The 21,228-nt window shown below is 41.7% G+C and overlaps 1 protein-coding gene across 2 annotated transcripts in view; it reads left to right on the plus strand.

The window, feature by feature from the left end:
* The window catches only part of COQ3 (coenzyme Q3, methyltransferase), a 28,678-nt gene extending 19,418 nt beyond the window's left edge, over nucleotides 1-9,260 (plus strand). For both annotated transcript variants that reach the window (XM_061427760.1, XM_061427759.1), the window contains 2 exons: nucleotides 3,105-3,264; nucleotides 4,542-9,260. In XM_061427760.1, the coding sequence (XP_061283744.1) occupies nucleotides 3,105-3,264; nucleotides 4,542-4,762 (381 nt within the window). In that variant the 3' untranslated portion in view covers nucleotides 4,763-9,260. The remainder of the gene's footprint in view (nucleotides 1-3,104; nucleotides 3,265-4,541) is intronic.
* The last annotated feature ends 11,968 nt before the right edge of the window (nucleotides 9,261-21,228 follow it).

A 21,228-nucleotide genomic window follows, 5' to 3' on the forward strand; every position in this document is an offset into this window, starting at 1 on the left:
GCCAGGAAGACAGAATTTGGGGACAACATCTCTACTAGAGATTATTTCTGCCTCTCAGCTTGCCCTGAGCCCTGGGGTTTTCCAGATTCAGTATCTTGATGTCCAGGGATCCTGAAAACTCATGGTATTGAACACTGTAATACAAACAATAGATTTACAGTGGTATTTTTCCCTTGGTATAATTTGGATTAAATACCTAATAGGCATTGAATGACAATTACTAAGAAACTAATTTGGATTAATACTTTAAAATAAAAAACATAATTAGCATAAACTGGTTAGCCAGCATTTGTTAAGTCACTCTATATACATGACATGTGTAATAGTTACCAGCTTTAAAAGAAGGAAAGAAAAGTGAAAGTGTTAGTCGCTCAGTTGTCTCTGACTCTCTGTCATGGACTATACCCTGCCAAGCTCCTCTGTCCATGGAATTCTCTAGGCAGGAATACTAGAGTGGGTAGCCTCTCATTTCTCCAGGGGATTTTCCTGACCCAGGGATGGAACCTCAGTCAATTGCATTGCAGGCAGATTCTTTACCATCTGAGCCACCAGGGAAGCACTTGATACAAATAATCTCATTTGATCTTACCTACAACCAGGTGAAGAGGGTAAGGCAGGCATTCTGAACTCCTTTGACCTGGAGAAGATCAGAATTCGAGAGATGTCAAAGGTCACATGGTCTTTAAGTCAAAGTCACTAGGCACTTACGTGGGACATAAGGCTACATCTTTTTATTTCAAGTCTGGTTCTTTCCATTACATTATTTTGCTTATGTAACTTGCCACAGACTTAGTCCTCTGAAGGTGGTTCCAGTTCTGTTGTTTATATATTCAAGAGGTAACCCCCTAAGTTTAAGAGCTCAAAGGATTAAATGCTTAGCCTTTATCTAAATTTGTTGCTATTGTTGTTCAGTCTCTAAGTTGTGTCTGACTGTAGTGACCCCATGGAAGGCAGCACGCCAGGCTTCTCTGTCCTCCACTGTATCCATGATTTTGTTCAAATTCATGTCCATTGAGTTGGTGATACTATCTACTGTGTCATCCTCTGCTGCCCCCTTCTCTAAACAGAGCTTTTAAAATATACTTTTCCTTTTAAAATAATTTTACATTTATAGATGTTGCAAAGACAGTACACAGGGTTCCTATTCCCATGTGTCCTACTGTTAGCATCCTACATAGTAAGGGTAGGAATTGGTAAGAGCAAGTGTGGTACCCAGGGCATGATGTCCGGGGCAGCACTCACTAGTCAGTGCCAATCCTGCATTTGACACCCCGGAGAGGGAGCACCCCCTTGGGTTTTGTGCTCTAGGCGTCTCACTTGCCTCACCACAGTCCTAGCCCTGAATAGAGCCCATGGTATATTTTTCAAAGCTACAAAATTAATATTGATGTTATACTATTAACTACACTACAGACCCTGTTCAATTTCATTCATGTTTGCACTAATGTCGTTTTTCTGTTGCAGGGTCCAATCCAGGATTCTGTGTTGCATTTAGTTACCATGTATCCGTAGTCTCCTTCAGTGTGTGTTGTTTCTTGATGGTGTTCCCTCTTAAATGAGCCTTATTAGGCATAGGTCCTATTTTCCAAGCAAAACTCCTGAATTATTTCTTTTTGTGTAGTGCCTCAGTCAGTATGTATGGATGGAGAGTCTTTCACATATACTAGGAATACTGGCAATGTGGAATTTCAAACTAATTTTTGCTTTAATGGAAAGCTTATTTTTTAAAAAAAATAAATAACCAATACTCACCACTGTTTCCTTAGAATAAGATTTTATGAAACACAGATTGCTACTGCTAAGTCGCTTCAGTCGTGTCCAACTCTGTGCGACCCCATAGACGGCAGCCCACCTGTCCCTGGGATTGCCGTCCCTGGGATTCTCCAGGCAAGAACACTGGAGTGGGTTGCCATTTCCTTCTCCAATGCATGAAAGGGAAAAGTGAAAGTGAAGTCGCTCAGTTATGTCCGACTCAACGACCCCATGGACTGTAGCCCACCAGGCTCCTCCGTCCATGGGATTTCTGGAGTGGGGTGCCATCTCCTTCTCCAGAAACACAGATTAGATATTTATAATTGATTTTTCCCTTAGCTCTATTGAGATATAATTGACATATAAGTGATTTTGAATGATATTTTAGAATACTAAAGTTTTACAGAGAAGTGTTACAATGTGTCATGAAATAGTGTCTGATATTTTAGTTTTAAGGGTACATCCCAATATTTCAGGGCCTTTTCTCATCATTTTTATTTTTGGTTTGGAGTGGTATTTGAGATATTTTCATATATATATATATATATCTTAATATGATTATCTTGGAGGGGCATTTTATCTCCATCAGATGCTAATTAGAATGTTTAAAAGAGCCATTAATGTTTTTGCCATTTGTGGGAGTAAATATGCACGTGTGCGTGCTAAGTATGAACTATAGCCTGCCAGGCTCCTCTGTCCCTGGGATTTCCCAGCCAAGAATCCTGGAGATGGTTCCCATTTCCTTCTCCAGGGGATCTTCTGGACCAGAGATTGAACTCTTCTCTTGTTTGGCAGGTGGATTCTTTACCACTGAGCCACTTGGGAAGCCCAAACACTTTTCATACCTTAATCATTAATGCTTTTGTCAGAGAACACTCACCGGCCTTGCTGGCCTGCTCAAGCTGTGGGGCTGTGTGCTGTGCCAAACAGTTCAGGCAGGCTTGGCTTCCCCCGAAGAGAAGGCAGTGTTGACACGTTAAAGCATCAGTGTGGACATGTAACAAGGACGAGCAGCCTCATCTCATTTCTGTACTTTTATTATAAAGTGCTTGGTATGTACAAAAGAGTGTATTTAATATAAACATAAGTCATAGTAACATATGATTTTAGGACTTAGTTGTAAGCACTGTTGCATAAACTCAGTAAGTGCATCTATAGAGGACTGCCTATAACAACGAATTTCCCAAGAGGAAAATAAATATTATTTTGGTAAATTATATTTTATTTACACTTGTGTATCTTAACTGCACTTAAATTATTTGGAAGGGAGGAGGAGGGCGAGGGAAGCCAAGCTTTTATCTAGCTGATACTCCTGACATATAAAATTTTACTTCTGTTCATATTGTTTTTAGCCTGATGGTTCTTTATTCATTACTACAATCAACAAAACCCAGCTGTCCTATGCCTTGGGAATTGTTTTTTCAGAGCAAATTGCAGGTATTGTACCAAAAGGTACTCATACCTGGGAGAAGTTTGTTTCACCTGAAAAGCTAGAGAGCATTCTGGAATCAAGTAAGTATTAAAAATATTTCCAATTTTCAAGGCCTAACTGTACTTTTGAAAGTGAAAGTCACTCAGTTGTGTCCAACTCTCTGTAACCCCATGGACTATACAGTCCATGGAATTCTCCAGGCCAGAATACTGGAGTGCATAGCCATTACCGTCTCCAGGGGATCTTTCTGACCCATGAATCAAATTGAGGTCTCCTGCATGGCAGGTGGATTCTTTACCAGCTGAGCTCCCAGGGAAGCCTTTTAATGTGCCAATGATTATTAATCACAGAACCTAGTACTGAATGAACTAGGCCACTCTTCTTTGGATGTTGGTTATCTCTCCTCAACTAGATCATAATTCCTTAAAGTTAGGATTAGGTATTACATACCTCTTCTCTCTCACCTGTGGCACCTAACCCAGGGTCAAGCAAATCATAGACGATCAATGAATCCTTTTTGGCTATTTAGCTCTCTCTTGTTTAAGGATTAGGTACAAATGTCTTTTATTTACATATCCTCAGTTTGTCCTGTTGAGGTCATTCTTGAATCAGCTTACCTTACATATTATCTGTCCTGATTCCTTCCAGTGTGTGCATGCAGGCGTGCGCGCGTCAGTTGCTCAGTCGCATCCAACTCTTTGCCATGTCAGTTATATTTTGAACTTGTCCCTTTTTATGTAGTGTTTCATACCAGTTACAACATGCCTTGTAGCATGGTTATTTTGGTATCTGTAATATCTTTCTGGCTATAAGCTCCTTGAAGACAAGACTGTGAATCCATTTTTGTGCTCCCTGTAATTCCTAGCCCTACTTTACACCTCCTGAGGACTTGATTTATCTGTTGAATTCCTGTCAAGTAACAACATTGGTCTGTTCATTTATTTGGCATTTAGTATTCCTCTGGAGTATTTAGACTCATGTGTGTTTCATGCTTTTTGTTCATATAACAGTATATCAATAAACTTGATTTTACTATTTGTTCAATGAAATGTAGTAATTTCTGCAAGTTAACATTGTTGGAAATGGAGCTGAAAAAATATTTTAAAGGTGCTTGATTGGAATAGTCACTTGTTGGCAAGTATTTTCTAATAACAGCCAACATTTATCGAGCACTTACCCAATTCCAAATATCATGTTCTGTTGCAGTAAAGAATGAGCTGTAATGGTTACAAAATATTTGTGTCTGTTGAGTTAGAAATCCCCCCTTTTTTTTTTAATATGGAGAGTTGTATGAAACTCTTGGCATGTAGAAGGTAAATATTTGTTAAATATACTCTGTTTGATATATATTTTTTAGATGGTCTGTCAGTTCAAACTGTGGTGGGAATGCTCTACAACCCCTTCTCAGGTTACTGGCATTGGAGTGAAAACACTAGCCTTAACTATGCAGCTCATGCCCTGAAATCCAGCCTTCAGGAACAACCAGCACCTGCCGAGTTTGCTTTAAAGGGGGAAGCAGAAGAGCTCCAAGCTGAAGCCTCCACCAACTCAGGTGTGCAGGAAGACCTGAAGAAATGAAGTGTTTCTAAGGACTATAGTATAATGGCTTGAAAGTCTGATGTTTACAAATACACAGAATATATACTGTTTGTTTTTTGAGACAGGATCATAAATAAAAAGTCAATAAAAAGGGCTAAAACCTTGGATAAAAGCTTTTGCTGTTTCATCTAATAACTACCTTCAAGGGATTATTCTGTGGATAAAAAAATGTTTTGATGAGGTGTTATGTGATCTAGAAGTTTAAGTTCCTCACCCTTTGTTACATGATGATTATTTAGTTGCTAAGTTGTGTCCGACTCTTGCGACTCCATGGACTGTAGCCCTCCAGGCTCCTCTTGTCCATGGGATTTCCCAGGCAAGAATACTGGAGTAGGTTGCCATTTCCTTTTCCAGGGGATCTTCCTAATCCAGGATTCAAACCTGTCTCCTGCATTGCAAGCAGATTCTTTACTGCTGAGCAACCCTGGGAAGGCTTTGTCATATAATTAGGGTATACATGTTTCACTTCATCTTACAGATTATATAACATCTTTCCCACATGTATACACACACACACACATATATATATATATACTGTAATATGTTTTAATTTAACCAATCTGTATCGTCTATATTCTTCTTTATTTTGTTTTAGTTAAAGGCAGTTATGCTTCTGACCGGTGAAAACCAAATATCATTTTATACCACTAATATTTGGGAAGATAAAATGTATTTTTTCTTATAAATTTTTGTTTTGTGAAAAACAAATTGTTAAATATATACTGAGTTTTATCAAACATTAGAATCAGGAAATTCAGATTATGCTGGGCATATTTCTCTGTACAGTTCTATAAATGTGTCGTGGTGCCTTTTTTTTTTAAGTAGAAAGGAATTTTAAACAATTTAAAAGTTCATTTATAGGATTTTCTTCTTCAGCTAACATTTTATAATTAAAGTTACTGACTTGAAATATATTTTTATGCTCCTTGAAGTATGATTCTTTGGCTTTTTCTGAAAGCCCAGAATGTATAAGGACTTTGACCAAAAATGACGTAGACCGAGTGCATGCTACTCATGTAGGAAGTCAGCTTTTACTTTCTAGCCTTTTTCATGTTCTTTTTTTTGGTGTATGTGTTTTATTTATTTATTGGCTGCACTGCACAGCTTTCAGGAATCTTAATTCCCTGAATAGGGTTTAAACCTGGGCCCCATGAGTGAAAGTGCAAAGTCCTAACTGCTGGACCACCAGGCAATTCCCTAGCCTTTCTCACTTTTAAGCTCATATGTCTTCTGTAATTCTTTGTCAATGCCTGTTGTATTGGGCTTACCAGACAAACACTTCCCAGTCACCTTAGCTTATCATTTGCTTGTTCTCAGTGGCGTTTCAGGGAGGAAACTGAAACTTAAAGTGTTAAAAGGAATTTTAACTTCAATTTCTAATGTCTAATTAGGATACTAAAAATCAGGAGTGCCCATTGGATTTCATTTAAAAGTTTGACTCCTACTCTGAATTCTACTAGTTTTATTACTAAACAAAGTCTCCTCATTCTGTGTGTCGGGGGAGAAAAAGTATGGGTATTAGAGATTAATTTAAATATAAAATCAATAACCCTGGAAGAAAACATAGGTGGAATACTCTTTGACATAAATTACAGCAGTGTTTGTTTTTTTTTTTGGGGGGGGGGTCTCCTAAAACAAAGAAAGCGAAAGCAAAGCTGAATGAAACCCAATTAAACTTAAAAACTTTTGTGCAACAAAACAAACCAACAACAAAACAAAAAGACAGTATACAGAATAGGAGAAAGTATTTGCAAATGATATGACTGATAAGGGGTTAATATCCAAAATATATAAATAACTCATACACCTCAACATCAAAAAAACAACCAGGTTAAAAGATAGGCAGATGACCTGAACAGACATTTTTCCAAAGAAGGTATGTAAATAGCCAACAGACACATGAAAACATGCTCAACATCACTAATTACCAGGGAAAAGAAATCAAAACTACTTGAGATACCATCTGACATCAGTCAGAATGGCTATCATCAAAAAGTCTACAAAGAAATGTTGGCAAGGATGTGGAGAAAAGGGAACCCTAGTATACTGTTGGTGGGAATGTGAATTGGTACAGTCAATATGGAAAATGGAATGGAGAGTCCTCAAAAAACTAGAAATAGAACTACCATGTGACCCAGTAGTTTTATGCCTGGGCATATATCCAGAGAAAATGAGAACACTCATTAAGGTACAGGCCCCCCAGTGTCAGAACAGCATTATTTACAATAGATATGGAAGCCTCTAAGTGTCCATCAACAGATGAGTGGACAAAGATGTTTTTATACACACACACACATGCACACACACAGAAATACTACTCAGCCATAAAAAAGAATGAAAATTTGCCATTTGCAACACCATGGATGGTCTAGGTGAAATAAGTAAGAAAGGCAAATACTATACATCATATGTAGAATCTAAAAAATAAAATTATTGAATATAAGAACCATTTCCGATTCTAACTGTTGCTTCTTGACCTAAATATAGGTTTCTCAGGACACAGGTAAGGTGGTCTGATATTCCTATCTCTTTAAGAATTTTCCACAGTTTGTTGTGATCCACACAGTCAAAGGCTTTGGCGTAGTCAATAAAGCAGAAATAGATGTTTTTCTGGAATTCCCTTACTTTTTCTATGATCCAACGAATGTTGGCAACTTGATCTCTGGTTCTTCTGCCTTTTCTAAATCCAGCTTGTACATAAATGGAGTATAACCTGTAAAAACTGAATCACTGTGTTGTACACCTGAAAATTAGGTGATTTAATATACTGTTATAATTAATATATATAATATAGTAGATCAACTATACCTCAATAAAGTTTTTAAAAAAGATTAACCTAAAAGGCTAAAATCGATTAAAAAGCCGCCCCCAGAGGCTTCCCTGGTTGCCCAGTGGTTAAAGACTCTGTGCTCCCAATGCAGGGGCACAATTGAAGTCCTGGTCAGTGAACTAAAAATCCCTTAGGCCATATGGCAGGGACTATGGGGTAAAAAAAAAACAGCCCCCAAACAAAATATATTTATTTTGGAAAAAACACTCTAACTTTCAGATATTGAAAATATACATTGCAAAGTGATGGAAATTCAGGATGACTCAGTTAGCCCTGTGAGGTAGGGACCATCGTCCCCACTCCATTTCACAGAGATATCAAGTGTGCTGAGCCTCACACAAGTAGTAAGACGCAGGTCCAGGCAGTCTGATCGCTGAGCCTGTGCACTTCACCACTTTGGTACTTACACCTGTGCCATTGTATGGTCATCGTAGCCTAATCACACATGACTGGACTATTATCACTTATTTGAATTGTCTGTATGCAAGGTAATACCTTCAGAAACATGTAAATCAACAGTGTCACAAAGTCTAGAGTCTCGGTTATTTGCTTAGAGCTTCAGTGCCTTTCTGTGAGTAAAACAACTACATGCCATTGATGGGAACTTAATGAAATGCTTTAATGACACAATAAATTTATAACCTTATTTTGTATAATATAGTTACATGTTTTACTATTGTATTAATGATAAATTGAAGAAAAGTGTTGATTTAAAGTACTACACAACAAAAATAGTCAAGCAAAAACGTTAAAAATTTTGACATTATTTGAAATGTCTTTTTGATGTGTGCCAGGGACACACACACGGGTTTCTATGCTACTGTTGACCTGGAAAACACAATGTTGCTGCTGCTGCTAAGTCGCTTCAGTCCTGTCTGACTCTGTGCGACCCCAGAGACGGCAGCCCACCAGGCTCCCCGCTCCCTGGGATTCTCCAGGCAAGAATACTGGAGTGGGTTGCCATTTCCTTCTCCAAAACACAATGTTACGAGGTACCAAGTAAAGATTTAGAGAGACTGCTCAGTAACCAGGCACAGGGGTAAGTCATGCTTGCTGGAAATATTTTTAAAATCTGGATTGTCAAGAGTCCCTGCAATTCCTTAAAATGTATTTGCATCATTACAGACTTACAGATGTAAATACAAAAATCTAAGAATCCTGAGAAAATGTCAGTGGAGAAATAATAAAGATGGAAACAAAACCAAATGAAAGTGTTAGTATAGCCAAAACATAATTGCTTTTATTAACTTACAATGTGACTCTATTAGAAGCGAGATTCTTACTTGACTATTAGAGATGCAAATGACATGCAAGCCTTCTCTGTATCAAAAAAAACCATCCTGACACTGATGGTTTGTACGCAAATCAAACAAGAGAATGTATTGTGAGATCAATAAACCTCTTGTATCTCTCAGCAAGAAAAGGATGCAGTTCATATAATGAACCACTGTATAGGAGCTAAAAGACACCAGTTGAAGCCAAATTTTAAAATACGTTCTCGAGATGATGTGAGCAGAGCTGAGAATTGGGGTGGAGAGTTACAAGGTAAGTATGGACACAAAATGTTTCCGCTCTGATAGATTTCAAGCTTTGTTTCCTGTTGACAGGTGGGATGTAAGGATCATAAAAGTCACTGACATCACGTAAGATCGCCACTTGTTTTTCTGACTCTGAAACTGGCTCTGTATCTGGGGTCCTAATATAGGCTTCTGAGGTTCCAGGAACCCCCTGAAATAGGGAACAAAATTGTGAGTGTGTGTGTATTTTTCTGCTGAGAATGTTCCATAGCTTTCTTCACAGTCTCAAGAGCATTCACTTCAGTTCAGTCACTCAGTCGTGTCTGACTCTTTGCAACCCCATGAACTGCAGCACACCAGGCCTCCCTGTCCATCACCAACTCCTGGAGTTCACTCAAACTCACATCCATCGAGTCGGTGATGCCATCCAGCCATCTCATCCTCTGTCGTCCCCCTCTCCTCCTGCCCCCAATCCTTCCCAGCATCAGAATCTTTTCCAATGAGTCAACTCTTCGCATGAGGTTGCCAAAGTACTGGAGTTTTAGCATCAATCCTTCTAAAGAACACCCAGGACTGATCTCCTTCAGAATGGACTGGTTGGATCTCCTTGTAGTCCAAGGGACTCTAAAGAGTCTTCTCCAACACCACACTTCAAAAGCATCAATTCTTTGGCGCTCAGCTTTCTTGACAGTCCAACTCTCACATCCGTACATGACTACTGGAAAAACTATAGCCTTGACTAGACGGACCTTTGTTGGCAAAGTAATGTCTCTGCTTTTGAATATGCTATCTAGGTTGGTCATAACCTTCCTTCCAAGGAGTAAGCATCTTTTAATTTCATGGCTGCAATCACCATCTGCAGTGATTTTGGAGCCCAAAAATATAAAGTCTGACACTGTTTCCCCATCTATTTCCCATGAAGTGATGGGACCAGATGCCATGATCTTCGTTTTCTGAATGTTGAGCTTTAAGCCAACTTTTTCACTCTCCACTTTCACTTTCATCAAAAGACTCTTTAGTTTCTCTTCACTTTCTGCCATAATGGTGGTGTCATCTGCATATCTATGTTATTGATATTTCTCCCAGCAATCTGGATTCCGGCTTGTGCTTCTTCCAGCCGAGTGTTTCTCATGATGTACTCTGCATATAAGTTCAATAAGCGGGATGACAATATATATTCTTGACGTACTCCTTTTCCTATTTGGAACCAGTCTGTTGTTCCATGTCCAGTTCTAACTGTTGCTTCCTGACCTGATATAGGTTTCTCAAGAGGCAGGTCAAGTAGTCTGGTATTCCCATCTCTTTCAGAATTTTCCACAGTTTATTGTGATCCACACAGTCAAAGGCTTTGGCATAGTCAATAAAGCAGAAATAGATGTTTTTCTGGAACTCTCTTGATTTTTAGATGATCCAGCAGATGTTGGCAATTTGACCTCTGGTTCCTCTGCCTTTTCTAAAACCAGCTTGACCATCTGGAAGTTCATGGTTCATGTATTGCTGAAGCCTGGCTTGGAGAATTTTGAGCATTACTTTACTAGCGTGTGAGATGAGTGCAATTGTGCGGTAGTTTGAGCATTCTTTGGCATTGCCTTTCTTTGGGATTGGCATGAAAACTGACCTTTTCCAGTCCTGTGGCCACTGCTGATTTTCCCAAATTTGCTGGCATATTGAGGGTAGCACTTTCACAGCATCATCCTTCAGAATTTGAAATAGCTCAGCTGGAATTCCATCACCTCCACTAGCTTTGTTCGTAGTGATGCTTTGTAAGGCTCACTTGACTTCACATTCCAGGATGTCTGGCTGTAGGTGAGTGATCAAGAGCATTCATGACCCCCCAAAAAGGTTAAAGATGACTGTGCTAACATACTGCAGTAGGGAAATACATCCTTTGCTTGACAAAGTATGTCAGGAAAAGAAAAAAATGATCATTCTATCTTTTGCTTATATTTTGTAAAAATGAACATGAAGGCTGTCAATAGTTGTGAAAGGTGAAAACTGGAATATGATTTAAGTTGTCTTTTTCTGGTCATTCTTTTGATATTAAATTGAAAAGACATTCTGAGATTGTTTTTAGACTTAGTTTGTCAGGATGAGATGGTAGAAGACCAGACTGGATTAATTAACAATCAGATTTATCCAGTGGTTAAAGAATTTCAACTCACAAGAAAAAAGATTTATTTTATTTATTTGTTTTTGGCCGTGCCATGCATCTTGCGGGATCTTAGTTCCCCAACCAGGGATTGAACCTGGGGCCTAAGCAATGAAACACAAAGCCCTAACCATTGGACTGCCAGGGTATTCCTAAAAGATTAATTTTTAAATAGAGATAAATAGTTGGATTAGTCACCTAAGTGGATGGCTAGGTGAATGAACAGAAATGGATGGATGAGAAATACTCAACCCAATGTTACTAGAGAGCCTATGGGAACTACAGTGGGCTATCCCAGCAGCTCTCCCCCTCACCCCATCCTCACACACGCCACCATGTGGCACCCAGACCCACCACACGTAACCAGGGCTTTGCCCTCTCAGGCCTCTGCTTATTTCCCTGAGCACCCACAGACCTGGCGGTTTTGGCCTGTTTTTCCCTGAGAACCAATCAGTGGATGCTCTCTGTGTTCTTGAGATGACATCTTCCTCTGAGATCAATCACGCTAGTAAAGTAATGCTCAAAATTCTCCAAGCCAGGCTTCAGCAATACACAAACCGTGAACTTCCAGATGGTCAAGCTGGTTTTAGAAAAGGCAGAGGAACCAGAGGTCAAATTGCCAACATCCACTGGATCATCGAAAAAACAAGAGAGTTCCAGAAAAACATCTATTTCTGCTTTATTGACTACGCCAAAGCCTTTGACTGTGTGGATCACAATAAACTGTGGAAAATTCTGAAAGAGATGGGAATACCAGACCACTTGACCTGTCTCTTGAGAAACCTGTGTGCAGGTCAGGAAGCAACAGTTAGAACTGGACATGGAACAACAGACTGGTTCCAAATAGGAAAAGGAGTACGTCAAGGCTATATATTGTCATCCCGCTTATTTAACTTATATGCAGAGTACATCATGAGAAACACTGGGCTGGAAGAAGCACAAGCCGGAATCAAGATTGCCAGGAGAAATATCAATAACCTCAGATATGCAGATGACACCATCCTTATGGCAGAAAGTGAAGAGGAACTAAAAAGCCTCTTGATGAAGTGAAAGTGGAGAGTGAAAAAGTTGGCTTAAAGCTCAACATTCAGAAAACTAAGAACATGGCATCTGGTCCCATCACTTCATGGGAAATAGATGGGGAAACAGTGGAAACAGTGTCAGACTTTATATTTTCGGGCTCCAAAATCACTGCAGATGGTGATTGCAGCCATGAAATTAAAAGACACTTACTCCTTGGAAGGAAAGTTATGACCAACCTAGACAGCATATTCGTAGAAGGCAATGGCACCCCACTCCAGTACTCTTGCCTAGAAAATCCCATGGACGGAGGAGCCTGGTAGGCTGCAGTCCATGTGTTCGATAAGAGTCGGGCATGACTGAGCGACTTCACTTTTCACTTTCATGCACTGGAGAAGGAAATGGCAACCCACTCCAGTGTTCTTGCCTGGAGAATCCCAGGGACAAAGGAGCCTGGTAGGAGGCCATCTATGGGGTTGCACAGAGTTGGACACGACTGAAGCGACTTAGCAGCAGCAGCAGACAGCATATTGAAAAGCAGAGACATTACTTTGTCAACAAGGTCCGTCTAGTCAAGACTATGGTTTTTCCAGTGGTCATGTATGGATGTGAGAGTTGGACTATAAAGAAAGCTTAGCGCTGAAGAATTGTTGCTTTTGAACTGTGGTGTTGGAGAAGACTCTTGAGTCTTCTTGGACTGCAAGGAGATCCAACCAGTCCATCCTAAAGGAGATCAGTCCTGGGTGTTCATTGGAGCGACTGATGTTGAAGCTGAAACTCCAATACTTTATCCACTTAATGTGAAGAACTGACTCATTGGAAAAGACTCTGATGCTGGGAAAGATTGAGGGCAGGAGGAGAAGGGGATGACAGAGGATGAGATGGTTGGATGGCATCACCAACTCAATGGACATGGCTTTGGGTAGACTCTCGGAGTTGGTGATGGACAGGGAGGTCTGGCATGCTGCAGTTCATGGGGTTGCAAAGAATCAGACACAACTGAGCAGCTGAACTGAACTGAACTCTGAGATCAATCAGCTCAGGCCTCAGTGACTGGCACTCCAGGGATCTGCTGTGGCCAAATGTTTCTGCCACTCTTGTAGCCTGAGAAGACCCTCACAACCCTGAATCGTTGCCCAAGATTCAGACACCTCATACCATTTCTTTTCTACAATCTCTCCATGAGACTCTTTCTTGAATTGGTCTTCCCTGACTTTACCTTCCTCCGCTCCCTTTTACACTTTTCCGTTGCATTTCATTATCTATCAATTCCCTACTTCTGAAGTCTGTGTCCAAGTTTCCTTTGCTTCCTACCTTACTTGAAACCTGGCTTTCCTCTGAGGATATGGTTTCACCTGGAGCCATTTTGAGAGGAAGTTTCACATTTTCTATGAACCTCAGAGTTGGGAGATGAAATTTGGGTCCCTTTCACTCACCATCATTACTCTTGAACAAAAGCTCGGTGTCTCCAAGCCTCAAGTCCAGCTCTGCTGTCTTCTACTTCCCCTTTATTGCCAAGCCTTGCTTCTGGCCACTCCCCTCAATCATAGGGTCTTTATTCTTCCCTACATCCTCCCAGCTTCCCAAGTAACTCCACCGTCTATGTGGATGGCGTGTGTCCTACATCATTTGCAGCTGGACCTTGTCTAAAGAGGCCTCTACCTTTATGGTCATCACTTGGAGTCACCTAACATCTGAAGCCATAGGCTGGAACATCCCACTCAGAAGAGAAGCCCTCTCTGAAACCACCATAGAGAACTAAGGAGCCATAGAAGAAAACATTGAAAAATAGCAAGCTGGGGAAATACCTGCAAGTTAATTTACAGAAAAAGAATTACTTTCCTCAATTAGGACCTCATATAAATCAATAAGGGCTTCCCTGGTGGCTCAGACGGTAATGTAATTAATGCAGGAGACACAAGTTCAATCCCTTGGTCGGGGAGATCCCACATGCCGTGGAGCAACTAAGCCAGTCCACAACTATTGAGCCTGTGCTCTAGAGCCTGAGAGCAACAACTCCTGAGCCCTCACACTGCAACTACTAAAGCCTGTGTGCCCTAGAGCCTGTGCTCTGCAACAAGAGAAGCTGCAGCAATGAGAAGCCCTCGCACCACGACTAGAGAAAGCCCGAGTACAGCAATGAAGACCCAGCACAGCCAAAAAGAAGGAAAGAAAGAAAACTACGAGACCCTGCTTTCTCACTGACAATTAGGAAAGATCAAAATACTTAAGAATATGTGTGATTAGGCTAAGTATGAGGAAAGAGACACTTTCAAAACCATGGAGAGTGTGTATTGCCCCTTATGGACAGCAATATGGCAACATCTATCACAGTTACAATGCATGGCTCGTTTGACCTAGAAATTCCACTGTAAATATGTACATATTTTTAATATATATAAATTTTATATGTATACATACGGTATTCCACGAAGAATAACAGAAAACAAGAGGGACTTCTTTGGTGGTCCAGTGATTAAGACTGTGCTCCCACTGCAGGGTTTGATTCCTGGTTGGGGAAATAAGATCCTGCATGCAAAAAAAAGAAGAAAGATGCAGGACAGGCAGTTAAACAATACAATTTGTATAAAAATAACATAAAACAATATATATGCCCATATATATTAATACAAGTCCATGTATATATAGAAGATGCTTTTATAATACATAGAATATCTCTGGGAATAAACACAGAAGCTGACAGTTGTATTTGTCCCTGGGGAGGGGGCTAGGAGCAGAGTTTGGAGGAGACGGTATCCTTTAGAATCCCAGCAGGAAACTGAAGGCACATGCAAAGCAGATATTTTGAGGACCATTTAATAAAACGACTATTTACAAAAGTGCAGAACCTTAGGGTTAGCAATGGCAGAAAGCCATTACCAGCCCTCCTGCAGAAGGAGAAATGTGAGCTTAGCTTCTGAAACCCACAAAGGGAGCCATGTAGAGAGAGACACAGTGTGGGCGGACTCTGCAGGAAAAGATACTGAGGGTTTGTCATTCCTTCCTTTCTCCCTCTGGTCCTCCCCTCTCCGTCACCAGCAAGCCTCATGGGCAACTTGGGTGCCCACAGCCACCACTGTCCTTCAGGCAGGTCAGCCTCTGGGGCAGGGAGGAGGGTGTATCCAGATGTGAGGAAACTGAGTAGAGACTGACTTTTCATTGTACTCTCCTCTGTAACTTTTGAACTTTGTACTATGTTTGTGTATTGAACTGAAAATGAGACTTCCAAAATAGGAAAAAAAAAAAAAAAAGGACTTCCCTGGCGGTCTAGTAATAAGACTCTGCTTCCAGTGCAGGCTGTGCCAGTTTGATCCTGCTTGGGAACTAAGATCCCACATGCCTCCCAACATGGCCAAAAAAAAATTACATATATGTGTGTGAGATATATATATATATTACATGTAATCCCTTTTTAAAAAAGATTCAAGAAATATTTATTCCCCTCTTCAACTATAAATAAATAAATAAAATGATCAACTTTACTTCCTTCTTTCATACCCAAATTCATTTTGGGTGTTTTCTACTATCCTGACTTCAGTTTTCAAGCCTCACTTCTGATCCCCTGACACTTGAATGTGCTTGTCTGCCAAGGTCACTAATGTCTGTGCTCTGAGCTGCTGCTAATGACTTGTTGGGAGCAGATGATGCAATTGATTCCATCTCATTCTTTCTTGAGACACCCTCTTCCCCTGGCTCCTGTGGCCCTCCCCTCTGGCTCCTCTTTCCTTCTCAGTTTCCTGGAAGGGCCTCTCTTCCTCTGGCCATCCTCTCACTGTGGTATTCTCAGGGCTCTGTCCTTGGCCCCATCTCTTCTCTCACTTAGCGTTCACCCTCATCTTCTCATGTCTACCCCTTTCAACACCTTTAGTGATCCCCACCCATCTCAATCCCAGGCCCAAAACTCTTTTCTAAACTCACACATTCAGTCACCACTGGTCATCTCCACTTAGACATTCAATAGGCCATCTGACTCAATGGACATGGGTTTGGGTGGACTCTGGGAGTTGGTGATGGATAGGGAGGCCTGGCGTGCTGCAGTCCATGGGGTCGCAAAGAGTCAGACACTACTGAGCGACTGAACTGAATTGAGGCCATCTGTTAGAGTCTGCATTGTGTCCCTCTAAAATCCGTATGAGTTGAAGTCCTAATGTCTAGTGGGCAAAAATGTGACTGTATTTGGAGGCAGTGCTTGCAAAGGGTAAAAAGAGGTCACTAGAGTGGTTGCAGTCTAATGCCCTGATGAGAAGAGGAGATTTTGGAAAGACCATGTAAAGACACAGGGAGAAGCTGGCCATTAATAAGCTAAGGAGAGAGGCCTCAGAAGAAATCAACCCTCCCAACAACTTGATCTCAGACATCTAGCCTCCAAATACTGTTAGGAAATAAATTTCTATTGTTTAAGCCACTCAGTCTGTGGTGCTTTGTTAGAGTACCCCCAGCACACTAATGCACCGCCCAAGCTAAAAACCTTCCAAACCCTTTCACGACCCATCTTCTCAATTGCCCCTCACTTATCTGAGCCTGGTTGTTATTTGCATATCCTTTCTCAGTATCAAGTCAATCTTGTAGGAAATGTTTTCTTAGAGTTACATACTGAGTAATAAAATGCCCAAGTCCAGTGGATCCGAAAGTAGACAGGTAAAGTCAACTTGTGGTGACAAGTGGCTTCCAGCTATAATGTTGGATACCTGGGTAGGGGAGTATTAGACCTCTTCTCCACAGGTCGAGCCAAGAAAGCAGAAGCTTTCTTGTTTTGTACCTGTCCTTCCTCAAGATTGAGGAGTATCAAAGAAAAGGGGGGGATTGAAACGGAGCAGGACCATATGGTCCTTGCCCCCCTCCTCCGCCACCCCACCATGTCCTCTACCTGTCTGCTGCCTGAGGAAAACTTTAGTCAAAAAATAAGTTTAATCTGAGAAGTGAGATAATAATAATGTAGTCATTAAGCATAGTCAAGGACCTTCAGTTCTTTCTCAAGGGCTGTAGATAATTCTGAACCATATCCTATGAGCTATCTTATAGATACCAAAGCACCAGATGATGTTAACTACATGATAGCCAGACTAGTACCCAGGACTTGAGCTGCCACAATTCCGAGAACTGACAACAGAGAAATGGGAACAAGCGCACCCTGCAACTGAAGAATGCTGCTGCGGCTGCTGCTAAGTCGATTCAGTCGTGTCCGACTCTGTGCGACACCATAGACGGCAGCCCACCAGGCTCCCCCGTCCCTGGGATTCTCCAGGCAAGAACACTGGAGTGGGTTGCCATTTCCTTCTCCAATGCATGAAAGTGAAAAGTGAAGTTGCTCAGTCGTGTCTGACTCTTAGCGACCCCATGGACTGCAGCCCACCAGGCTCCTCTGTCCATGGGATTTTCCAGGCAAGAGTACTGCAGTGGGGTGCCATTGCCTTCTCCACAACTGAAGATTAACTGTACCTAAAACAACCAAGATGATGCTAGTCAGACCACTGATGACCAATTTGAAGATGACTATTAGAGATGACTGTGTTGTTTCTGCATGTTGCCCTCTCCCACCCCTCCCCCACCAACTCTGCCTATAAATGTTCTCATCCCCTGCTTATCAGGAGGGGAGTCGGCCTTTGGACGAATGTCCGCCACCCTCCCCCCACACAGTTGCCAGCATGTGAAATAAAGCAAACTTTCTTTTCCACCGACCTGGCCTGTTCACTGGCTTTTGAGTGGGCGAGTAGCCAGAACCCCCATGCATACCTTTCGATAACAGCTTTACAATAAAATACAAGGTAACGTTATCGAGTAAACTATTTATTTTTTTTAAATAATACAGATAGTTAAAAAAATAGCATACTAAATTTCATTACGTAAATCCAGCAATAATGCTAACATCACATCCTACTCAACAGCAGAATCTTAAATCTCTTAAGCTATATTTTGAAGGGTGAAGTATAAAATCTTGTGACAATGTTTTCAGGGACAAAAAAAAACTTATAAAATATTTTACTCATTTGTTTATGCTCTTTGTGTTGGTTCCTATAAAAAGGTGCCGTGATACCACTAGTCCCTCCAGGACACCCTGGTTTCTCCCTCTTCTCCTCCTAACACCTCACCCCCACCTCTCCTTCCACGTGGCTTCCATCAGATTATCTTCTCACAAGGAATATGCATTTCTCACTGTTCTAAATGCTTTTCTTGAGTCTTGATTCATTTTCTTTCCATTTCTGATTCTACTACTCCACCAACCCTTTTATCTATGTGTCTGGTGTCCAAACTCATCAAGAATGGTGACTTAATGGGTTGGTTAGGAACCATTCAATATGGGGTTCTGTCTCTTTGGGGCAGAGTTTTCAATGCTACTTGTAAGCTAGTGTTCCAGATACAGTATGGTCTGGCTTCACCTGGAAGCTTGTTAGAAATGCAGAATCTCAGACCTCTCCCCAGAACTCCTGAGTCAGAATTTGCATGTTAACAAATCCCCAGTGACTCATATACACGGTAATGTTTGAGAAACACTGCCCTAATTGCCCCTTTTGATCACTGTGGCAGATTCCCAGATGACGCGTACACAAGGTTTGGGAAGCACTGATTGAGTTGTCCCTTGTCATATTGTTATGACCAGGCTGCAGAGTCACATGATAGGGACATAGCACTGGCTGTGCAAGGAACTAAGTCTACCTTTCTCAAAAGGTGATAGCGCAACAGGAAGGCATGTTTGAGGCTTTGTAGCCATCGGATTTAGACGTGGTTCAGAAGACTGAGACACAGCTGCTAAGCTGCTGCTAAGTCACTTCAGTCGTGTCCGACTCTGTGCGACCCCATAGACAGCAGCCCACCAGGCTCCCCCGTCCCTGGGATTCTCCAGGCAAGAACACTGGAGTGGGGTTGCCATTTCCTTCTCCAATGCATGAAAGTGAAAAGTGAAAGTGAAGTCGCTCAGTCGTGTCCGACTCTTAGCGACCCCCTGGACTGCAGCCTACCAGGCTCCTCCATCCGTGGGATTTTCTAGGCAAGAGTACTGGAGTGGGGTGCCATCGCCTTCTCCGACTGAGACACAGACTAATGTCTTAAAGAAGAAATACCATGGACAGCGCTCGACCACTGGTCCTTGGGATGAGAGCCTTTGTAGGCGGTGGAAAGCCCAAACAAAAGGCAGCTGGTGTGAGACATACTGGGTTTGTCTCTATCATTACTGGGCTCTGGGAATTGAAATTGTTACTTTACCTCTCTGAGCCTCAGTTTTCTCATTTGTAAAACAGGGATGCCAGTACTCCTTTAATACATAGTTTTGGCAAGTTACTGAAAAATGTATCATTAGACAAATAGGTGTTCAATAAATGTTAGCCCCTTCCTCTTTTTTTTTTCTTTTTTGTCTTGTAATAACTTAGTAGTTAGTAAAATAAGGTCTTTGAAAAAGTAAAAATAAAAAGATGCCTATAGCTTGGAGTTAATGTCCATAGTTATGATGCCAAGGCTGTCAGAATTGGTACTGGTGGTGGGGGTGTGGAGTAAAGAGTGTGCCCACTCTCGCTGTCAAGGTCTTCATATTGTATCATTACCTGAAGGAGCTCTGGAAGGGGAGCTGGAGGACAGATGTGCTCAGATCAACTCTCTATATCTTCACCCTGCAGTGCGGGGAGTGGGAGGCTGCACAGGCACTTGGGCTTGAGCCTGGGATCTGGCTTCACACAGGGGCCTCTGAGGAGCCCTTGACTGGGAATCAGTCTCCTCAGTTAACCCAGCTGTGTTCACTCCCCCGCTGGGTGTTAATTATACTACCACCCTGGGGGCTGAGGCACTGCCCCTGAGACACAGGCTCCCTTCTCTCTTTGACTGGATTGCACCCCTTTGTGGTGCAGCCTTTCCATCTACAGCCCTGTCTGATTTTGCACAAAGAGCTGGCTAAGGCTTGCATCGCTGCTGAGACTTTAACTCTAGCGGGTTTTCTTGTTTCTTCAAGCTTTGTTCTACATACTCATGCCAAACTTTTGCTCAACTTAGGTCTGTTGACTTCTTAGATCCTACTCTACCTTCTTTCACCTTTATTTGAGCCTGAATTCCAATACTCTTTTCTATGCTATGAATCTAAAAGCTAATTTTAATCTGCATCAGATCATTTAAGATTATATTTTAACTTCTGTTACAGGATTTTATTTTACCTACACTTGCTTTTAGTGGCTTCCCTTGTGGTTTAGTTGGTAAAGAGTCTGCTGTAGGAGACCTGGGTTTGATCCCTGGGTCAGGAAGATCCCCTGGACAAGGAAGTGGCAACCCACTCCTTGCCTGGAGAATTTCATGGACAGAGGAGCCTGGTGGGCTACACTCCATGGGGTCACAAAGAGTGACTAATTTTCACTTTCACACCTGCTTTTAAAGATATTCATGTCAGGGAATTCCCTGGTGGTCCAGGGCTTAGGAATCCACACTTCTACTGCTGAGGGCTCAGGTTCAACCTCTGGTTGGAGAACTAAGATCCCACAAGCTATGTGACTCAGCAGGCCCCCGCCCCGCCTCCCCCCGCAAAAAAAGACATTTACTTCAGAGTAGCTCTGAAAATTTAAACCATACTTGAACCAAAGGCCAGATAATGCTCATAATTATCTGGTACTCCCAGGACCACAGCAGTGGCCAGCGGCCTCCATGAGTGGGTGTGTAGGTCTGCTGACAAGAGCAGCTGTGAGAGTGCAATGCATTCTGTGGATCCCAATATTAAATTTCATCTAGTTTCTAACTTGCTTTCCGGGTACAGGGTTTGCCAGTGCTGATTCTCTCTTTTGCCTTCCATATTCCTCCCTTCAAGGTAATTTACCCCCATCCTTGTGGCTGGACTCAGACTCAGGCGAATAATTAGGGGGATATTAAATGTTGGCCCAACATGTAAAGAGAGCAAAGGCTGAGTGCCACGTGAGAAGGACACAGAAAAACAATGGAGAATCCCTGATGCCAGAGCTCC

Source organism: Bos javanicus, chromosome 9 (assembly GCF_032452875.1).
Source record: "Bos javanicus breed banteng chromosome 9, ARS-OSU_banteng_1.0, whole genome shotgun sequence".
In the NCBI taxonomy this organism is placed as follows: Eukaryota; Metazoa; Chordata; class Mammalia; order Artiodactyla; family Bovidae; genus Bos; species Bos javanicus.